Source organism: Cyclopterus lumpus, chromosome 21 (genome assembly GCF_009769545.1).
Source record: "Cyclopterus lumpus isolate fCycLum1 chromosome 21, fCycLum1.pri, whole genome shotgun sequence".
Classification (NCBI taxonomy): Eukaryota; Metazoa; Chordata; class Actinopteri; order Perciformes; family Cyclopteridae; genus Cyclopterus; species Cyclopterus lumpus.
In genome coordinates this window covers 8568931-8593075 of record NC_046986.1, presented here as the reverse complement: position 1 = coordinate 8593075, position 24145 = coordinate 8568931, and the positions used below count along the sequence as shown (strand labels likewise).

The window sequence follows — 24145 nt, the reverse complement described above, 5'->3', positions numbered from 1 at the left end:
TTGTTGTCGTTGTGAGGCTCGCCGTCGTGTTTTGCACATTTCTTCAAGGTACATTATTAGTTTATGATAAGGGGGTAAGGGAAAAAGAAAAGGGAAAATAACCAAGATCCTTGAGGCAGAGGAGACAAAGGAACCATGCAGACATTATTATTCACTGGATAGTACCTTCACCATCTAAAATAACAAATGTTTTTTCATCTGGAAAAAACCCGAAACATATATTGATCCAGTGCAACAATCCTGATGTCGGTTAATTATTAACGAGGACAAATAGACGGTCTCATATCACCCCCATACTCAGATTTCTTTCACAGGCTCCCTATAGAGTACAGGATCCACTTTAAAATGCTCACTCTCACTTTCAGACTGCTGCATATGTGGCGGAACTACTTCTCCCTTATTTACCAGGTCTGCCCCCGGCCCTCGCCTTAAGACCCCTGGTGATCCAGCTTTTGAGGCAGTAGCACCAAAGGTATGGAATAATCTGCCTGAACCCGTACGGGTTTATGATTCTGTCAATTTGTTTAAAGCCTAAGATATACCTGCGTGTGGCTTCAGGTCTGCATTTTATCTATGTTTTTTTAATGTATTTTACTGTCTATTAAATACAGAAACAGCGCTATAAAAATATATACACGTCAACATCGCTACAATGAAATCGAAAGGCCAAAAGATCATGTGATCAGAAGACACATATTAAATATATATATATATATATATATATATATATATATATATATTATAAACAAGCTATAATTTTTAGCCATCCAGTTTATCTAAATATTTGTGTTTATAATAATCCTGCATTGCAAGAGACACTCATCCTCTCACACACACGTGTGAAGACACGCTTATAAGCACACGCCCACGCATGCGCGCACACATACAGTGAATCTAGAAACAGAAACCATTGCGCGCGCACACACACACACACACACACACACACACACACGCACACAAACTTCTTGAAGGTACAAACGTCCACCCTTCCGTTATTAGTTTATAAAAGCTTCTGACATAAAAATACAAAAACATGTCACAAAATACAAAAACACAACAGAGGAACAGATTATATGTCTGTATTTATTTTCATCAGAACACAATTTTAATCATTGTAGCATTAGTTTTCATACTTTTTCGAAAAGATCATGACTTGTGAGACTGTTTTTATAAATCATTTCATCAAAGTTGTTTGTAAAAAAATTAAAGAAGTTACTTGAACTAAAGCATCTATAATATTACAATATACTGGTAGTATAATAGTAATCATAATAATCATAATCGCAATGATACTTCTATATGACTTTGAACCTTTTTCATGTCTATAATTGTAAATCTTTCGCCCTCACACACACAGAGCCTCAACCTTTCACAATGAGGTCGCGAAGCTGAGGACGAGTCTATCGGTTCAACCTCACCACATTCTCTTTTAACATCAATGATTTCAGACGCTCGAAAAAGAAAAGAAAAAAAATCATTAGAAGAAGAAGAAGAAAGTAACGGCGTGACATCAACTGAAAACACACAAGGAAAATCTGGACGCAAAGACATACATTGTTCAGCATACTAGGGAACGTATTTACAACCAAAAAAGGAATGGGCTTCTGCATAGATCCACAGGATAGAGAACGGAACTATTGGGAAAACAGAGAGAGGCTGGAGGGGAGTGAAAGAGGCCAATAGCTGTGTACAGACCATTTGGTGGTGGGTGCACCCGGGGGGGTGAGGGGCAAGAGGCATTCATAGTCTATATGTGCAGGGGAAAAAAATATTAAATGAGCTTTTGTATAGGTTGGTGTGTTATTGAATGTGACAGACCGCTGTAGGGGATCTAGACTCAATCTATAGGACCCGACATCATTTCTTCTCAGTATGCTGCATTAAAAAGTGACAAACCAAAAACACACTTTAAAAAATAGAATTATCACAGCAGAGTAACCTGTCGTGTGCATGCCTGCATTACCAAACAAAGGTAAAAAATAAAAATAAAAAATCTAATCTAATTCTATTATATTCTGGAAGAAACCAGCCTCGGTGTCAGTGGCATGAAGGACAACACATACACACGTTATGCACAGCATTCGCACCCATGCGACCACAGTGAGGATGAATGTCTGCGCGTGGTTTATCCTGCATGTCGAGCATGAACCGCTGGACATGGCAGTGCAACATGAAATCACATGCGTGTCTTGAAGGGATCCCCGAAGCCGACATGTGTTCCACGGTGGAGGGCTGTTTTGAGGCTTGTGAGATGGAATCTGTTTGTTGCTGACGTTGCACATTTCTCCGACACTGTTTGCCTCCAGTTGCCCATCGCGTCTGATCATTAAAAGCAGCGTGTCATAGATTTAAATTGGGCTTATGTTACTCAATACAAGGTATGCGTTGGCACCAGTTTCAGGTTGTTATATCTCATCTTAGACAATGGTTAAGGGAATATTCAATCAGGCAAGTGCAGGGAAGAAAATAGATCTACTCCTACCCTAGTCTGTTTTGGCTCTTAGGGCAATGACACAATTATTACACAGTGCACAGTACAATGGTTCCATACTACAGTCCATGCAGCTTTAGGGCTGCAGGGGATAATGAGGCAACTAATGTAGCAGGTCCCTGTGGGTCTAAAAACAGTGGTTTCCCACACCTGTCCTGCAGGCCCCAAGGTTGTAGCAACACTAATGAGCTCTCCGGAGAACACAGCAATTAGCAACAGACACACACACACGCACACACACACTTTTACTCACAGGCCCATCACTTTCTATATGTATATGACAGTCCTCCTGCGTTAGGTCTTCAATATAAAAGAATACAAATATCTCCATCTACTGGTGGTCAATAGAATAGCAGCATTTTTTCTTTCACTGACTGTGGTCATCCAAGATGGGCATGGGCGTGCTGTGCTGAATGGCAATGAGTAGTTATGTATTTCATGCAAGCAGGAATGGTCATATCTAGAGTGGGGTAGGTACCAAACAGAATATGTGTCAAAATAAGCCAATATACTGGTTATATAGACATGGTTTGAATAAAGATGAATGTTTTAAATCCTCATATAAGCTGTATAATAAAATTATTGACATCAGATATCTTATTGGACATCTCATTTAAGTAATCGACATACTTGAGAGTGGGGGAGAAAAAAAAATGCATTCAACAACATCTGTTCATCTTCGAATACCTGATCTCACAGCCTCGTTCATCGAATAGACAAAAGACAATGTAGAAACCAAAGAAGAAGTCAGCCCTTAAGGTCACACCATTCCTTTCTGTTCACACACCGGTCAACATGTATAGAATAAACATGAGTGTCAGCTGACTGGGACGATTATCAGGTTATGCCATTAGTGCTTCCACAAGCAGTGACACGCTCCTCTCTCTGGAGTTGTTTCTGTTACTGCTCTCCAGCAACCCCCAGTGGAATGCATCAGTACTGCAGGTGTGTGAGTGGAGAAAGAAACAGGAAATGAGCCATGTTTTTTACCCTTAGTTGTCGACTAACAATTCTGGATGCGCGTGTTGTTAAGTGTGTCTGACTGTGTTGATGAACAATGTTTGTACTGTTTATCTTAATAAGCCCTTTACTTAATGAGACATTAGTGGGATGTTTTGAGGAGGAAGGTACAAGACAGGGGGGCATGCTACAGGAGCTGATTCGAGATCAGAAGTTGGAGTGCGGAGTGGTGCTGAGGACAATTAACAAAAGAGGCGGTCATCACCTTGCAGAGAGCCTCCACATGCAGTTCATGAAAAATTGATTACATGTTTTTGATTCAATAGGAACAGACTGATATTTGAACAAATTGTGTCTGTGTTGGCGATGTGTAGATTATTTGCTTACTGTTTGGAGCGGGGGAGAGAGGGGGGGGGGGGGGTAGTTGTGTGTAATTACACACATTGCTGACTTTACTTTCCAAGTGATACTTAAAGTCCTTAAAAGTCGTTAAAGGTAACATCCAGTCATCATGTTTCCTGTGAGTAAAAAGGCCTGAGGTTTCAATGACTCTACTGATGGAGACGTCAGTATTGATTCAAGGGCAAGCTGGAAATTGAATTTATTTTTCCTCAGTGATGATGGAATAAAATGATTTATACTTGAACAGCGGGGAGAGGGAAACATAACCAAGGTCCTTGAGGCGGAGGAGACAAAGGTACCTTGCGGACATTATTTTGACTGGATAGTACCTTTAAAACCTAAAATGACAAAAGCTTCTTCATCTGGAACCAAAATAACATCCAGTGCAATAATCCTGATGTCAGCATTGTTGCTAAAAATGTGACCACAATCTGAATCGGGGGGTTCGGGTAAAACGCCTGGAATATCATCTTTAGTTAACACAAGTTTCAAGTTTTGTTCTATGAGATAAAATGATCCGATCTTCTTTAACTTCCTGTGCATTGATTAACAAAGTTGCTAATATGTGACAAACTCTGAAAGGACTGATCATAAGATCTATTGCAATGTGTTCATGCTACTGCCTGCAGACCTTTTATAGCTGACAGGTACAAACAAGTGCTTGTTATGACAGGTATACTCATTTTGTGTTATTAAAAGGCAATTAACCAAACAAAAGATTTCCTGACCCTCCTAATTTGTTTCAGTGTGTTAACGAAAAGCTTTCTACAGGTTTGTTTGTCAGGTCAAATTATTTTTTATTTCAAACTTTTAAAATTGTAATTATTGTTATTAAAATATGATATTATTATTTTGATATAATTATTTGTTCATTTGGCTCAGCCATAGGGTTTGTCTTCAACTTAAATGGTTATTCTGGTTTATTCCAGCTTGGGTCTTACTTATAGTTAAGCCATCCAGTGATATTGATTATGATAACATTTTACTCAATAAGGTAATTGAGATCAGGCAACACATTAACTTTGAAATCCAATGGCAAAAAATCAAGCTTTCAGAAGCCACATATTAAATATATATTATAAACAAGCTATAATTCTTTGCCATCTCGCTCATCTAAATCATTGTGTGTGCACCCAACATGTTTATAATAATCCTGCATTGCACAGGAAAACTGCCAGCCTTTATTTCATCTACTATATAAGTTTTAAACTTATCGACGTCTTCATTTTCATTCCCAGGATGACAGCATGGTGAGTGCGGTGCCTTGACGGGCAAAACTATAAAAAGAGGTCCTAAGTTGTAATACAATTAAAATATACCCATGTTGGTGATATTGGAGGAAATGCTTCCTGTTTGTTCCTGTTGTGTTTCACAGTTTAGCCAGGTGTAAGCTGTTTACTGATATTAATTACAGAAAGGTTTTGATCCTTTTAAAACAGATTATCTCACACAACAAAGTGAAAAACCATAAACATGTGTTAAACACAGTGCTTGTTATGGATATCAGAACCACATTCAAAACCCAGTGAAGTTTTAATAGGAGTGTGTATGTGGCCAACATGGCAGAGCAAAGTGACATCTGGGGGGGGGGGGGGGGGGGGAGGAGGGGGGATTGGGGGGGGGGGGGGGGGTGCTCCATAGAAACATCATTGCTGCACCTGCCGGTGAGCTCGACTTTCGAGGTAACAGACACTCATCCTCTCACACACACACACACACACACACACACACACACGTACATGTGTAAAGACACGCATACAAGCACACACCCACGCAAGCTCGCACACATACAGTACATTTAGAAAGTCAAACCGTCGCGCACACACACACACACACACACACACACACACACACACTTGCAGCTCATTTTTCTACACATTATCTGTCTTATTTAGAGAACACATTTTCTTCCTGTATGAGAGAACCAGAAACAAACACAAAGGATGAACATTAGAAAGAGAATATGATTGTGTTATTTCATAGTCAGCCAGTGCAACAGAAACCATTAATTGGAACACAGTGTAAAAAAGCGTAGTGAGAGAAAGTCAGCCACGGGGAAGCCGACCTTCCCACTCAACAAAGGCTGTGGCATTGTCCCCTTTCTATTTAAGGGACTGGATGAGAGTCCCTTAGGATGTCTGTTTGTTTACCTATTTTATTTGTTTTGATTGATTTGTGTGTCTTTCGTCTCAAAGCGTCCCACATTTTTCCATTTATGCGTTGCAGAATATCCACAGGCGCACAGCTCCCGCCGTTCGCAAAAACTGCGGCTGTATTATTCCACATCGGTTGCCATGGTGAGGGAATCCCCCCACCCCAACAACCTCACCTCCTCCTGGCAGCTCTATCACTCCTCGTTGGCAGGGCTCTCCTCCAGAGGCGTGATGGCGGGGAGGCCCAGTCCTGTTGCATTGTGGGATGCAGTGAGGCTGGCAACAGTGTGTAGGAGGACGAGGACCAGCAGGCAGAGTTTGAGCCGGCTGTTACACAGTCTGCAGGCTGCCGAGGAGCTGAGGGAGGTACGGTGCTGGCACGGCGGGTGAGTTCTTTTCAGGGTCCCCCGGGAACGGTTGTCCACTTTCAAGTCCCACCGCACGTCACAGCACTCCGCTTCTGGGTCAACTCCTGATGGATAGTCCTCCAGCAGCCCTGGGGGTTGTTTTAGGGGGGGAAGGGTGGTGGTGGAGATATAAACAGTAAGCTGACACATTCTCTTAAAGATGCTGCAGGTAGCATGTTTTATAAATCCTGTACTTGCTTTCTGTCACAAAAAGAGCATTGTTGCTTGTCCAGCGTTCCCCGCAAGCACTGCTTTGAGAACCAAAAGACATAAAAGACAATAATAATAACAACAACAATTTTATGAACACTGATGTTTTTCTTGAAATTAAGATCTGAAAGCACCGTGGCCAAGACACTACGCTGCGATGTACGGAAACACAAGCACATACACATCTTTTAGATTTAGTTTGAACTCTGTTCTGTTTGGGTTTTTTATTGATTTTCAGTGTTTTCTTAATTTGTGTGTGTTTTATGTATTTGCTGCTGCGAGCTGAAACAATTATTCGAGTAATTATCCGACAGAAAATGAATAGAATCAAATAGTTTTGTCTATCAAAAATCACTTTTCAAGCACAAATGCAAAACTTCCACTAGTTACAGATTCGCAAATATAAACATTTTAAGTATTCTATTATTGTAAAATGAACATCTTTGGTTTTTGAACCACTGTTCAGACAAATATTCTGACAAATTATAGACAACATTATTATATGATTAATCGGCATTGACAATACCGCCCTTTTACAATATTTTTAAATTTAAGGGATGAGATTTCTTTTTATTTCGTTCATTACATGTGTGCAGTGCTGTGAGCCATCTCACAACCAGTTTGTATTGAATGTGTGATTTCTTTATTCTACATGCTGCTGCAACCCTTAAGTCTCTTTTCTGTTATGCACATTATTGCCATTACTGGAGACTTACTTTGGCAACTAGACCTCCAGATACACTATAGAAGTACTTTTGATGTTTGAATTTCGTATACAAATTGTCCAAAAATATACCGTATTTTGTAAATTCTTTAAGAAACATGACAACAAAAAATACCTATTAAAGATGAATTCAGTATCACAAAAACACATTATGTGCACTGACATAAGAATGGAAATCAGCTAGCTGACACTCTACACTGCCATTATAAGCAAAGCCCGTGTGCGTGCTAATGTGAAGAGTGAACTTTGAATAAGTGCGTGCCCACTCGGCACAGTTTGCCTGTCAACAGCTTAACTGTGACAAGAGGAACCATGTAATTACTGCAAGATTGTGACAATCATCTGCGGTTAGAGTGACCGTGTTTGCAGGGGTTTTAAAATACACACATGCACATAGATGCAGAGGTGAAAGACGCAACCCCGCAAGTGCTGCCATCACTCTTTTCATCTCACTCGTTTATTTCATACCCAAACACTCGATTAGTCTTGTGTTCACATGAGCAGAATGTACATTGAGACATGGTTAGAGCTTACTACTGCATACAAAAGTGCTTAGAAAGTTTGCACAAGCATGTGGAAAAGGCCACAACCAATTAATCGATCCAGTTAACTAAATATTATCTGTGTAGTCAGTCAAAGTTTCTTCAGTTACGATGAACGTGGGCGTTTATTTTGCCTCAATCCCAAAGATGTCACCTTGTCGCCATACGTTTCATTACACAGCGGATTTGTTTTTTTAATCTAAAATAGTCCCTGACGAATGTGCTCACCACTCCAGTTTGAGTAACATTATGTGTACAGTATGAATTGACTGAATGTAACCCGATGCTCAACATGAACACCAGAGGGCAGCATCAACATGTGATGTAAGTGTGTAACCCACACACACACACACACACACACACACACTCACTCATCTTCCATGTATGTGGAGACAAAAACCTGGTCTTGACAAGGTTAAGCATTTGTTAGGATTCAGTGTGTGTGTGTGTGTGTTTATGGCTGGAGATAAGCACATCCAGTAACAATAACACTGACCCACAGAGTGCTATTAGCTGTTCAGTAAAGACGGAACATGCAGACTTATTGTCACGGCCCACCATTGTACAGATGCGTCTTGGTGCTGTGAGTAATTGGCAGAATTTGTTGTCATGGCGATATCACCCTGTTCGTCTGGTGATTTAAAAAGAACATCCCGTAACTGTAAAGTCAAGTGTTTACTGTGTGACCACTGCGTGTCCTATTGAAGTAGCGTTGGGCCGGACACGACGCTCGATATGTCCTCACTATTCACTCTTGTACAATAAGTCCCTCAGACCAGGAGCATGGTCTACTGTGCACCAGGCCAAAGAAACCCGTCACGCATAGCTGCCAATCCCAGGATTTGGGGAAGTAACATTCTTTCATTCCTCAAATAGTCAACAAAGTACTTTTCTCCAGCTACTCAGTGGAGCTGTGTAGTACACTGGGCAGCTGTGTGTACTGATGCCAATCTTTAAAAAAAAAAAAAAAAAAGGTCACAAGACTAAAAGCAAACAGAAGAAAAGCACAAAACTGTAGGAGGATTTTTGTTGTTGTACCTGTACATATAAAACTGGGGCTGCCTCCATGAATGAGATCATCATTGTCGGGCAGGACGAAGGGGCACCGCTGCTGCACCTCCAGGCAGTACTGACCACAGGGGATTCGCTTACTGCAGTGCATTTGGGTGGTCTGGAAGTACTGAGAACACAGCCAGGGCTTATAAACCATCTAGGACAGAGAGACAGAGGGGTGAGGACAGGGGAGGGAGAAAAGACAGGTGAAGGGGGGAGTTGGGGGGGGGGGGGGGGGGGGGGGGGGGGGGGGGGGGGGGGGGTGCAGAGAGAGGAAATCAATGAGTTAGGGAGGGTTGCATTGGATGAAAACGCGTACACACATGCAGACCCGCGCATGAACGTGCATCATCGATGACCTCCACGGCTATTGATTCACACTCAGCCGATACCCTGCTGATCCTCGTATCCACTGTTTAATGAATGTGGCTGTTGCTGGGCAGTCATCACTTTGTTAGTCAACACACGGTATTACCCAACATGCACCTCAAGAACCACGGAGCGTCAGCATGTACACTTTTTAAAAGGATGGCCCTCAAATACACAGATGTTTCATGAAATAATTGCTGATTCAAATGCAATGCCCCAGAGGGTTCAAGTCACATATATAATATATACTGTAATGTAAAGTGAATGTATTAGTACCCTCAACTACTGATATCACTCTCAGATTAATGCAGGCACTAGCATTAGATCATAACTAGATCACTGTTGCGAAACAGTTTTTAGGAAACTATTTAGAATTTGATTATTTAAAATGAGAATGACACAAAGTTGTCTATAAAAAATAGTGGGCATTCAAGTATCAAAACACGGATTTAGAAGACCTATCGCTTCAAAAGAGGCCGCTCTTTTAATACAATATCCAAAGTAGACACCGGTATTAACACTATCTGGTGCAAACACAGCAGGACAAATATATATTTTTTAATTATCATCAGTCCACTAACATTTAAAAACACAAACATTGGTGTTGTGTTAAAAACAAATTGTTTAGATGAGTTCAAATACACAGTACGTGGTTAAAACAGGGCCTTTAATGGTGGAGTTTGTTTGTGGTAATTTATCAAAAATGTTCTCACCCATTTTCTCAACTCCACAAGAGCACAAGTGGGGACAAATCATTGACTTAGCACTTTCGTCTCCTCTCACTTGACGAGCTCGTCGCCTCATGCGGTATAATCACCTGCAGCGATGTGCTGGTGTTTCTTGTGAAACACTCCGGGGTCCGCGAGGCGAGCTAGCACCTTCTATGAGCTCGTCATTTTAAAACACACAACCAGAGATCATATCATTCCCCCATACGTCCATACTGTGCATGTTGCTATCGTGGAAGTGAGACGGAAATAACAATTTTAAAAAAGTAATGTGGGAATCATCTGGATGACACACATATTTACAAAAAAAAGAAAATCCCTGCAGACATCAAAGAGGAAATATACACCTGGGCACACAATTATTTTTGGCAAAAACATACAAATCAAACATGCAAAGTAGACAAGTGATGAAAAAAAACTGCAGTATAAAATGTAGATGTGTTTCCATCCAGACACGTAAAAGAGAGAAAAGTTGATGGTACAAAATGAATACATTTAATCCTAAAGGTTGAATAACAGACATGGCAGGATATGCTTTTGGGATAACAGATTACGATACGTGGACTTCATCAAACATCATTAGTGGACTTATTATTAAAACAGGTGCCATCGTTTTCTTTTGCATTACTATTTGTAGTCAAAGCTCTCTCACATTCTTTTTGACTGCTCTGTAATATGGCATTAGTAATATAATTGTGTGCCATTTTACAAATATTTCTGCATATAAACAAGGACCATTTCAAATGCAATATGTGAGTCAGACAAGAAAAAAGAAATGCAATATATTTGGAAAGTATTCTTAGAAATGGTTTTCGATTTATAATTGAACATAGTAACTGCTCGGCTGAATCAGAGGCGCAAACTATGTGCGTCACTAAACACGTGCACACGCTGACATTCTGCATGCATGCACACAGATGCTGTACAGTAAATTGCTGCGCGCTAATAATTAGATTTCCAGTTGAAGATAAGGTTAGTTCCCGTGGACACACACACACACACACACACACACACACACACACACACTGCCCTTCTCTCTAATCTACCGCTGCATGAATGTCACAAATTAAAATGTTTCCGCATTACCTAATGTCACATCTTGTACATACAGCATTAGATAAATATGTCTAAATTGCTTGTGAGTCGATGTGTGTGTGTGTGTGAATAAAAGTGTGTGTGAGGGTACCCGGTCGTCTTTTGCATTTTGCTCGTGCAACACATTTTCCACCTCATGTCCTCTCAGCATGTGCTTGTCAGAAAAGGGGACATAAAGACAAACTGGGTGAGATGCAGCAACGTATCACATTGCACCAACAATGTCACCGGCAACGAGTGTCAAGCGGTGTCTGTTTTGCTATTTATCAGACATTTCCCCGTGCTAAGCGGAATCTCAGAAAGCAATGTTAAAGCCAAGGTCTGACCGATTATTGGCACTGAGGCTCAGACAAATATAATGAAAAATGTAAATCTGAATAATAAACAACATCACAACCGAAGAGATTATCTTTAAGGCGGCCCCTTAGCTTTGCCTACATAACCGATAACATCTCATACATGTAGGCAACCGTTCCGCCATCCGTTTCACATCAGAATTCAAGTCGGTGTTGCTTAATGGTAACGCTTATTTACAAGGACAAAGAACTACAGCGGGTTAAATCAAGGTGACACCGAGACCATGTGACAGGAACAAGAAAGGGCGGGGGGGGGGGGGGGGGGGGGGGACCACGTCTCTTTTTGTTGGCCCTTTGCCACACAGTCAAGTCCCAGTTAGTGAAGCCCACGGATGCTGCGGAGGACCTCACAACCATCAGTCTACTGCGGACCCCGTGACTAGTGATGTGTCATCCTGCTGCCAAATCTCAGAGTGGGAGAAAGAGACAGCAAGTGAGAGAGATAGAGAGGAGTGTCGGGATGGAGATAGTCGTAGGACGGACTCTTTCTCTCATTTATATAATGAGAGTAAAATACTGCTTTCCCCTCAATCACCGACCCAGTGAGTTTGAGATCAGCCTTTTACACCGCCCATTCATTTGTGCTGGCTGTGCGAAGTCTCTCAATACTGTACAGGCCCTCGTGGATTTGATTAGCTGCGATGATTTTATACATGAAAAAAAAAAAATGTATGGATCACAACACTAACTGGTTACTTCACTTGTTATTCATCAAGGGAAGCCCACAATAATCTACATCAGTGCCCACAATAATCTACATCAGGCTGACTCCGTCATCACAACAGCAGTCACGCTCACCACCCTTTAAATGTAGGGACATGACACAGCGCATCAGTGCATCCACATCGTCGTGTTACGCTCACTGCTCTGTTTCTTCCGGTTTCTCTTTTTAACCGAACTACTCGTTATTTACATCACTTCTACTTTGCTGTCGATGTGAATAGATATAATGTGAAATAATATCTCCATAAAGAGGAAGAACAAATGGAATAGCTTGCTTGGGCTGTAGGTTGGACATTCTTCGTACCACAGTTGTTCAGAAACCACCAAGTTTCCACGGCAAATGCTTGAGTTCAGCTGCACATCTCGAGACGTCTAGAGGCAGCGTGAAGGCAATCGAAGTCAATGGAAAGAAGACAGTGGAGATGAACAGGTGCAGATGCTCAGAACAGATGTTTGAGGCCCTTTAGGGGAAAACACATCTGCTAAAGTTGAAAAATGACAAACGACAACTTTCAGTGGATATTTGAGGCGGTCTGAGTTGAATAAAGAGAGACACCAGCAGATAAGAGGAATGTGTCCGCTCAGCACAATCCCACAGAGTCGGTGCTTGTTGTAACAGAAAAGGTCAGTTGGGGAACTGGTCCATTGCTTGTGGCTGAAAGACTAAAAACACTCGCTGTGGTCAAAGCAAGTTGAAAGTGGGCTTTTGAAATTTGAAAAAAAGGTATTACTACAAACGGATCTGCAACTCTTGAATGGATATTATTTTTCTACATCAATATGTCGTTACATCCCCACTCCCCTCTCTGCTCTCCACTGGTTTGCTTGCCTGCTGTTGCCTTGAGTTGCGTCTCAGCTGTCCTCTGGATTGGATTATTTCATAACGATTAGGCTAATAAGGTTGTAATTGATGGAAGGCCCTATCCCGCTCTGTGGTATTGGTTAGAAGTGGCCTCGGGTGGCCCCTGCCTCGTCAGAGCCTCGTCTTTAATGTTGTGGTTGTGGCGAAAATTTGCTGACAGAAGCTGAGGGAGCTGGTAGCAACACGCCAGATCACTGCACCCCGTTCCTCTTCAACAGGCGGTACTGTACAGTAGTGCTACCGAGAGGCACAGACACACAAACACATGCAGAGTCTCATGAGCCGCCTTGTCAATTACAAGGAACACAGCCGTTCGCTGCTCCGCTGCGTTGAGGCTATCCGCTATTCTTTTATCCTCTTTTCCGCTTTTCTTATTTAAATGATGCTCGGCTTAAACAATAGACCAGGACAAGTGTACGGCACAATAGCCTGGTATTAGCATACGTTTAAATGGTGTCAGACTGGGAAATTGCGAAAAATCTGTGAATTCAGGTTAAGCCTCATTGTCTTTGCTTTTTTACCTATCTTCACAGGAATATACACCTAGGTTTAGTCTCAGAGCACTTAATGATGTGAGATGTCCTGCTGCAAAAAGTACTTCACAACAAGCACAGCGAAGTATATCTTTAGAGACAGAAAAATGCAAGTGTGTACGAAAGAACTACAAATGGTGATTATAGAGAATCCTTTTGGATTTGTGATTTTAACAAATGTTTCAATGATCTAAAAAGAGGCTTTTCAAAATGTAATTTGGGATTATTGAAATGAATGAATGGACCCTATATGCACTGTATACTGTCTACTGGAGAAAATGTAATTTCCCCCAGAAGCCCAGATTATCATTCTGCAAGCTCTCCACAGTGTTGGATGAAATGAGCAGTCCATTCAAGCAGTGACAGAACGGCAGTCCAAGATGTAAGGGGTCAAATGGAGGTCCCGCTTTAGTAGGAGCCAGCATGTAAACTATCCCTTTAATTCCTACAGCAGCAGTAGCTGCAATACCCCAAGGGATTTCCACTACAAGTTGGGTGGGCTGATAGGTCAAATTGCAAAGGTTACACCAAATATAATCGAGAAAAGAAAAAAAAAACGCATCCTCACTCACATATGTAAACAAACGACGTGTGCGTGACTAAACGCGCCGGTAAGTCGTTGAATGTGATCAAGCGTGAACTCAAACAGAAAGAAAAAAACAAACCGTGGGCCGCTGCAAGGAAAGTGCATGTATAATAAATGTAATATCATTTGCCGAAGTACCTTGCTGACTTAGGAGACAACGTTTCATTGGCTGCGATGTTCTTATGCGCAATTCCTTTTATGTCCAGCTATAACATGCATGTGAGTGTGTTGATTAGCTCGGGGGCGAGCATAAAAAACACAGATTTAAAGAGATAATGTAAAGAAGCTAATGATCTAAGCAACAAGACCGACAAACAAACAGGTTAGGGGAGCCAATGAGAAAACAAAAAGGACCGTCAAGGCTGCCGGCGGACTGAAGCCGCAACACAACGCATTGATTGGAAGAGAAGTGGTGCAGAAAGCGCTCATGCATCTCCCTGAGAGGCACCTATTCAATTACATGCAGGTTATATTTGAATGACTGTGTGGACACGCAATGTCAAATTATGATCCACCTGCTGTTTGTGGCAGACACACAGCAAAATAAATCACACATACTGTATAGCACACACACACTCACACACACACACACACACACATACATGAGACCACGAGCGGCTAAACACCACCTCATATGTTTTAATATGGGCTGCTCATTCGGCAAATTAAAAGGCATGCTAATATAATAACCATACACCGAGGGTGTACATACTTATATTGAGTGAGGTTATCAAAAGGAGAATATAGCGCTAAACAAACAGAGTGACAGGGACGTGTGTAAAAATAGAATAACCTTCGACTTCAGACAGCACCATGCTCACCAGACGGTTATGCTGAGACATTTGACAGGCCATGTTTCAATGTTGTGAGATTCTCAGTAAAATAAAAAAAAGGGAAAAAATACCACGAGCTTCATGAGTGCTGAATTGCACAATAGCAGCAGGACAGGGACACGTGAAAAAGGAATGAATGAAAGATACGGTCATGGCAGTATGTGAATTAATAATGAAGGGAGCTGTGCACCGCCTACGAGTGAGTGTCAGGTGGTGCAGGAGCCTTTGAGACGATCCGTTTCAGGTGCTGCTGTCAGGGTGTCGTTCTATCTGTGCCAGTTGATAAAGTTATCACCTTGCTCCCATCACACACAAATTTATATTTATGAACCGTGTGAGAGGAAAAAAAGTGCTCTATTTGAAGAGTGAAGTGCCTGGCATTGTTACTTTTATGAAGGGGATGATTGTACAGTATGAAAGACAACAAGTCTCAGTGGTCCCTCCCTCTCCGTCTGCTCCATGTGTGCTTGTTGTGGGATTCCCATTCAGGAGCCAAACAAGCACAAGGACATAAGGAAATGCTTTACACCTTGAGTTATTTGGGCCTTATTCACAATGCACCCCCAAAATGCTCTTCCTGCCCCACCAACACCGAGTATCTTCCCTTCACCCCAAAATAAACATGGTTAAGTCAAACAGCTGACTACTGGGGTGGAGTGCTATGTGTTTAAGTAGCAGAGCAAACGCATATGATGCATGCTCATGGTCAAGTTATGTCACTACAGTACGGTAGCAGGTTTACATTCATTAGTCAGCGATAACCGACCAACACGATCACATGTTACGTGGACTTTATGGGAGACTGATATGTTCATGAATCTGCAGCCTCTGAGAAGAGATATATGATAATTTTTTGCTAGAATAGTGTCTGTCGCAACCGCCCGGTATAAACATTAGTGATTTCCCCAAATCAATGTCTTTTCTATGGGTAATGTTCCTCTGTCCATCCAGAATGACGTTCTGAAAGAACATCTCGTGAACGTTAAGAAATAAACGCTCCGCAAACGTTCTGGAATCAACAACCTGCGTGTGAACGTTGGGGAAACCATAGATATGAAAAACAGTGGATGCAACATTACCTCGTATTTCATGGGATACCCGGGTATTGTTTACAACCACCAGCTTGCAACTGGTTGACAGCTTTGCTGAAGCAAAAGGACCAAAGAGGTCAGAGAGGCTGGCCTCACTTACAGTATAGAGTAGATAAGAGATATTTTAAATAAACTGAAACTAAAACTACAAAAGGTTAGTGAATTTGGTAACTTCACAATCAAAGTTATCGCTAATCGCAAGCTCCCATCAAGTAATATCCAGGAAACATTGTTTTAACGTGGCTCAAAGGTAACGTTGGGAACGTTAAAACAAAGTTATTAATATAACCTCAACATTGATAGACAGCTGGTTCCATGCAAATCAAGAGTTAAATTAACATATAAAGTGTTTACAACAAGGAGAAGTGCTCGTCTTCGGTCCTAAATCTCCTTTCATAATATCTCGAGACACATCTAGAAAGCCAGTATTACGGTACAGAAACAACGAAGCCCAGACCAAACATGGCGTTAACCACATCTTTGACAGCAACCACTCAGACTTTCACACTCTGGTCTTGGTACTCTAAACCTTAAAACCTTCTCTCTGTAAAAAAAAATAGTGACACCGTATAACAATGAGCAATTAGGGATGTGAGGCATGGTGACGGATGAAGAAGAGAGAAGACATTTTCTCCAGGGAGCACATGCATACGAACAAAAAAATTTGCCCTTAAACTCATTTTGTTGATTAATCGAGGTTATCTGGATGTAATTCATCGGCTATGTCGCACTGATAATTAATTTGACAAAGATAATTATCAGCAAGATGGAGCTATACTGTGAGTGAGAGTGATGATTCAACACACCGCTGCAGTCATGCGGCCTGCTGTTAGCGTTACTGGGCCGTGCTCGTGTGCATGAGCGCGTGTACCTGCGATCGGCTCCTTCTGCCTCCGTGGGGTCCCGTTCCACGCAAACCTGTTTAATACTCTAAGTTATCAAAGCAACAGACAACTGTTCACCGAAACTGCACGATTTCACAGGGAAATCCCTTTTCTCTTCGTGGAACTGTTATCTCTCCTGCTGCTATACTTGACTCCCCCCCCCCCCCCCCCCCCCCCCCCCCCCCCCCCCCCCCCCCCCCCCCCCCCCCCCCCCCCCCCCCCCCCAATCCCCCTTGTCTCCCTCTGCAGTGTGTACTGCAGCAGTTGGATGAGAAATGGCACACAAGGGGGGCCTGCACAAGGTTGCCAGCAGAGAAACTATGATATGCACAACTCAACTCCAGACACACACTGTGCTGTGCGCTCTCCTGCTAGCTTCGCTGTGCTAGCTGTGCTTCGATCTTTCTTTCTTTTTTAACGGGGTAAAGCGAGCACACGCAGGCATGTAGAAAAAGAGTGAGAAAGGGATGATGGCGGTGTCTTTGTCTTTCACCGTATTGAGATCCCACAGTTGTTAGTAGCTTGTTATCAGAGGGTTTTCCTCCCACGAGAGCCACTGACAGCCACGTCAGGATCGGATCACTCAAAATCTAGCCCAGGTCAGTTTAATACCTTTTTTTTAATAGAAATGTACCGAAATCAAAAAGGCACATCATCATCATTTGTGTCCATCTACAAAAATGTCTTTCAGTGGCTCCCCTCAAATGTTCTGCTCATCATTTCTTCATGAAAAGGAAATTATTCCATCCATGTGTTTATCTGGAATGAAAGATAAAGTCAGAAAGAAGGGAGGCATCTTCAAAGTGTGTCGATAAAGTTTATCTCTGCTTCAGTAATTAATACTTTGATTCTGTGAACAGTTTAAGACTCAACTGTCAACCCGTTGCTTTCTGTGAATGACGTAATGGTTCCAAGGTCACACGGTAACGGTCCTACCCTGCACACTGCTGCCACTGTGCTCGAGCTCTACATGTATACATTCATCGCAGTATTCTTATTAAAAGAAATGTCAAAACAATTCTAAAAACATTTAGATATTTAAAGATATCGTTATAACTACGTTCAACTAAGTTCAAACATGATTTTCTTTCATGCAGGAAACTGTGTTTTTCATCCTTATTGTCTTTATTCTCAACCTTTAACAGTCACACACACCCTCTCCCCTAGTGTTGCTATTACATCACAGTGACAGTGGGGTGTGGTTAGACTCAGCTGTAGAGTGGGTGGAGCGGGGGTGTGGTTCAGGGAACAGTGCCTGAATGATGTCTAATAAGTCTCAGCTGGGGCTGAGGGCTAATCAGCCTCAGCTGGGGTTAATCTGTTTGTCTCTTCCCAATAAAGAGCAGGAGAGAGGAGCGAGGAGCCGTCACTGATTCTGTATTGTGGTTGTTGCGAATAAAAGAGCGTTTTGAATTACATTGAGCTGTGTTGCTGCCTCTGTTAAAGTCAGTGACTCACCGGGTAACAGGGAAACCTGTTACAATCACTTTTAGGATGATAAAGATCCGACGTTTATAACATTTTTTAAAAAGATTTATAATGATATGAATTGTATTATGCCCTGAGAGTGAGTATGCTATCTGGAGAAAATTCAGTTTGATGGAAATTCATACCGTATAAAGCGCTGTCAACACACGCGCACACACACACACACACACACGTACATGCACAATCTCTTGGAACACAGTAGAAAGTCATCACTAACTGTTTAATTATCAGAGCTGCAGGAGGTCCATTGATAATGGAAATCTTGTCTGGGCAGGTCTAGCAACAAGCTAGCTGTGAACCCAAGACTAGCTGCTAGTACACACACACACACACACACACATCCACACACACAAAAACACACGTCCACACATACACACACACACCACACGTAGCCTGTGTAGAGACCAGCTATATATATATATATATATATATATATATATATATATATATATATATATATATATATATATATATAATGTTATCATATTCAATGTTGAACGCAATAAATCAAATACTCAAGTGTTGCATGATTTCAGTGATCAAATGACATTTTCAACAAATCATTTTATGATTATATTTAATCACCCTGACATTTATTCATCAACAAGAATAAGTTGATTTTAGCATCACCTTGTTTTATTAATATGAAGTCATTGTATGTCATTCTAGCTGGCATCTTACCACCCATCAATGTGATGTATCCATGCGCTTGATAATGAACTTATCATTGAAAATGTCATCCCAGTGGGATTGCACATGCAACTGTGTATGCGTACTTGAAGTTATTGCACATTATGATGATCATGAACAGAAACTATCAATTTAATGAAAAGTCTCTTGACATGTTTCACATATTTGTTGCTATTTACATGACAAACCATGTAGACCCACACACTGCATGTGGGAGGGCAGGACAGAAATATGACAGAAATATGATGTACTAATGAGTTGGGTTAAATAACGTGACCCTAAAAGCAGACTCAAATTAAAGGTGTTAGTCATAGTAAAAAACAAATCAACCACAACTACACAGTAGCACTAGCTTTCAATTATAGCCCTTATATCCAATGAGGCCCCCATGGTGCACAGCGTATACACTGGTTATGCATATTGGATGTGTATAACAATATTGAGCCTTTTTTTTTTTTGTCTACGAATTTTAAAAAGTAAGAAGCTGCCACCTCATGCCGGGGAAGCTGCTCTTCTAACCAAGATGTCACTCAATTCTGACGGTGTAGAATACACAACAGGACAAGGATTGACAGTCCTTAAACACATCGTAGCTGACAGGAAACTGACGTGTTCATTTGGGGTATTTTTAGAACAGCTCAGGTCAAACAAAAAGTGCCTTGTCAGCAATGCGTTTGAGGAGATCAATTTGGAATAGCATTATCCCACAAAGGAGGAGCAAACTCAAGGGCGATGCTCCATGCTACATTGATGTGTGTGTGTGTGTGTGTGTGTGTGTGTGTGTGTGTGTGTGTGTGTGTGTGTGTTTATGTATGCACACGCTAACACAGATGTACAGTAGGGACACACACGGGCATGCACACACATGGCAGCTCTCTGTACTGCAGCTGTTGCAGTTTGAATCAGCATATAACCTGGAGCTTACAAAGCACGGGCACTGATCAAAATAAGCTTTCCATTGCCACAGAGGAAGATGTAAGGGTTCAGGGGCTCCACCCAGAGGGGTCAGTAGTGTCTGTTTTGACCTCAAGGAATCAATAACCTGAGTCACAACCCCCCCAAATCCCTCAGTATGCCTTCTCTTGTCACTCTGCCTACCTTCCCTCTCATTTCCAGCTTCACTGGTTTCTCTGGCTACAGCGTGGCATCTGCTAAAAAAGATCCCTGATCTCTTCTTCTTCACACATTGCTCCTCATCCGGAGCACATTTGTACACTGAGACTACATTTTTGATTCTTTCTAGCAACAACACCACAGCACACAGGTATAGCTTCTCTTCTCTGCCATTCATACCTCTTGTTTTACTCTCTGTCAAAGCTTTTTCCTCTTTTCATGTTCTCTCTGATGTTTTCTTCTTTCTTTTTTTTTGCACAAACGGACGGGAAAGTGAGTGTTTGAAAATGCAGGACAACATTAGAAAGGAATGGTAGAATTTGATGGGTTCACATTGTCTGGGCCAAGTCTGAGACTTAGCTGCTTTGCTGCCCCCCAATTAGACTAAAAACTACAGGCGAGAAGTCTGAGTCTGATATATTTAACCAGGCCCCTGTGCTCCTACATGTCAGAGAAATAAAGGAAGTGGGAGAGCAAGAGAGAAATGGGGAGATGCAAACATTAGAATAGGAGGGAGGAGAGACTGGAGATAAATTGGTCAGCCCCCCCCCTCTGCCTCTCTATCTCGGGACTGCTGTGTGCGAGACTGCAGATAGATTCTGATGTTCTCATTTATGTCTTAATGATTGGGTTAGTATGCAGCTTGTGCTCTGCAATGCTGCGCTTAGACGGAAAGCAAGATCACAGAGGCACACAAGTATACATGGGCGCTCACACACACACACACACACACACACACACACACACACACACACACACACACACACACACACATACACACACATACACTGCAAGATGAACGGATTATAACAGAGATGTAATGCATGCAGTGGCACATATGTAAATGTATGTTTCAGTGGAACCAGAGAATACACTTATTTTTTGCAAAGCACACGTGGTATTTCAGCATTAAGTCGTATAGCAGTGGGATTTCCGCAGTACATTTTTGACTGAAGGGACAGCACAAGATATACGGACGGCCTTAGAGTGCAATCAAAGGGTGGATTGAGGTTAGAGAGAAGGCGGAAGACAGAGAGAGGGGTTGTTCTTGTTATGACATCATGGGTGGTTAATGCTTGAACCACCAGGATGAGTGTCCTTTTAGGAAACAGCCGTATCATTTGAATATTTCATTGAGGACAATTACTAGCTTGTTTATGTATTAATCTGATTGCTGCTGCCAGATTAAGCTGCAGCTCTGTGTCATGGGGAGAAAGAGTGTTTTTGCAAGCTGAGGAGAGCAGAACCGAGCATCCCCCACACTGCTGGAAGGCCTACTGCGGGGAAACAGCATCACATTTACAATGAATTATAATGATGGCGTGGAAAATATTATCATGATCGAGTTCAGCATGCACGGCCTCATGCACCTCAATGCAAGACGCAGTGTGTATCCATGACCACCGTACAGTATAGGTAGAGAGCTGCGCTGCTCTAACAAGAAAAAATTGGAAGCACAAACAAGCTATGAATGAAAAGTTTACAATCGCACAAACTATCAGACCGTTTGCTAAAGCCCTCCCACCAAACCACCCTCGTCCAATTATAGCTGAGCAACTGTAACTAGGCACGGTAGGCCTGCCAAGCTTTTGGTTTCTAAAGACTGGAAGGATGAAGTTTATCAGCTCTGTCCTTAAAAACGTAAACATTATTAGAAAGGATCACATACATACAGGTGCATACATGATATATGACCTTTGCATTTGAGGGGCAGTGGGCTGCTGTAAAAATGTGTTCAGTGTCTCACTCAAGGACGCCTTAGCATGCAGTCAGCAGGAGACAAGGATCGATCCGAGAACCTTCCGGTTAAATCCTCTGACCCACAGCTGACGTCCTGATCTGTATTAGACTCGGGGAGGTTCACCAAAATGACAGATTTAGGTAGTTGGTCCTAAAAAGCCTTTTCTCATGCAAATTAAACACATAGTTTCATAGCTAACATCTAATATGTTGTGTTGCTTGAACAAGTAATTAGGGGGCTAACACGCTGCACCTTTATCTCTGTGTTTTACACAAGATTTATCCCCTGAAGATACTTTTGACATGGAACTGTTGCGCTTTAGCCTTTTGTCTTTTTGCATCATTACACAACACTGGGTTAACATAGCAAATGCAGATTAAGACCCTATTTCATGGTTCTAACTAGTGTTTAGGTGTAATGCTAGCATCACTGCAGTTATCATCACAACTGGCAAAATCAAGAGTCGTCATCTTAAACTTAAAACCCTTCTTTTGTCTACTTTTTCTTCTTTGATCCGGGACCTATTATCACAAAAAAATAGCCTACTACTAAATGTTGAGTGCTAGTGAGCAGTAACTTAAGGCGGCACATGCCTTATTTCATGGTAAAAAAAATAAAAAAAACGGGATGAGAAGCAGTCAACTGTCTCTGCAGAACAGCAGGAAATTATAAAACTGAAAAACTAAAATATCTGATTGATGCATGAGTTTTGTTAAAATGTTATCTGCTGGAGAATAGATCCGAACTGAGCGTGGACCATATGCTCAGACCAAACAATGACAGGTCCATTAATCTAAGTTATATATCCCATTACAAGAGGCTGTGTAGCAACATGGCTGCGTCCCAATACCTGCTGGCTTATTACAACTCAAGGGCCCACTCAAACCACCTCTCCTGTCATCTCATATCACCTACACCATGGTATGTAACAGAATACATATTTCACAATCACATTCAGGGAAAAAACTGCGATAATGGGCGAGGGGTGGAAGAGAACGGTGCGCCGTGGTGTTTCAAGGCTTCCTTCGTCACATCCAATATTTATCTGAGAGCATGGCTGTAATTCCATTGGGCTGTGATAACAAAATGGACTATCTAATAGCGTCATTGGCTGGGAGAAAGCGAGCCTGGGGGCGCAGCTCACCGCTGCTTAGGGGAGTTGATGTATGAGAGGATGAGAGGATGAGAGGAGAGCGGACGGGAGGAGAGGAGCTTAGGGGCAGCGGCAGCTTCCCATAATAGTAACAGTGCAATACCTGCAATACCTATGATCGCTATGTTGTGTGTACAGTGCAGGTTCTACATAAATGGGGGTGAGTGGAGCATGCGTGTAGCGGTGTGTGTGTGTAGCGATGTGTGTGGCTGTGTATCTGTGTGTGTGTGTGTGTGCATCAGGCTCTTCATAATCCAGAGATTTTCCACTCTGCTGCCTCTATTGTGAGGAGGAGAGAACACAGGAACTCTTGGTGCACTCTGCTCCACTTCCAAACACAAGCTCCATGTAACAAAGGCTAATACTGCACTTCAGCCTCATCAAGTATACGTGTCCTCTTCAGCACTAATCACTGTCACCCACTTGTGGAGGGCTTGCTTAATGAGGAATGTTCTCACCAAATGTCTGCAGTGATAAAAGTGCAACAGCAATAATAGGTAACCCATATCTCGCTTCAATAATTGATAGTCCGTATCTCAACGCGGTTCAAGGTCTGCTCAGCAGGGCATTAGAGCTCAGGGCCCTCTCACATAAATCATCCTAGAATAGGGGTCTGGGCCAAGTTGAAGAAAGATAACAAGTCAGCTCATGTGACTGTATTCATCTCAGAATTAGCTGAAATATTCTGCATTTTTATTATTATTACGAAATCCCATTTGGGACCAAAACCATAAATGCCTTCGTCTGTCTCTCAATGCTTTTTGGACTCACTGTGTCTGTGGCCCGAAGCCCCAAGCGCATTCATCTCTACCGTGTGTGAAACATAGGTCTTAATACGGTATACACTTTCATAAAAAAAATGTCAGCTGCAGGACGATATGTACGTACTGTTCTGTATGTAAAGTTGATCTAAAATACACAACAGTGCCCACATTCTGAAGGAAGATGTCACCCAGAG

The 24145-nt window shown here is 42.0% G+C and overlaps 1 protein-coding gene across 1 annotated transcript in view; it reads right to left on the bottom strand.

Moving 5' to 3' along the window:
- Positions 1–6200: 6200 nt before the first annotated feature.
- Positions 6201–24145, bottom strand: part of LOC117750891 (transmembrane protein FAM155A) — a 62127-nt gene continuing 44182 nt past the window's right edge. The window contains exons 2-3 of the mRNA XM_034562324.1: positions 8928–9099; positions 6201–6502 (exon numbers count right to left, since the gene is read on the bottom strand). Coding sequence (XP_034418215.1) covers positions 6201–6502; positions 8928–9099 — 474 coding nt within the window. The remainder of the gene's footprint in view (positions 6503–8927; positions 9100–24145) is intronic.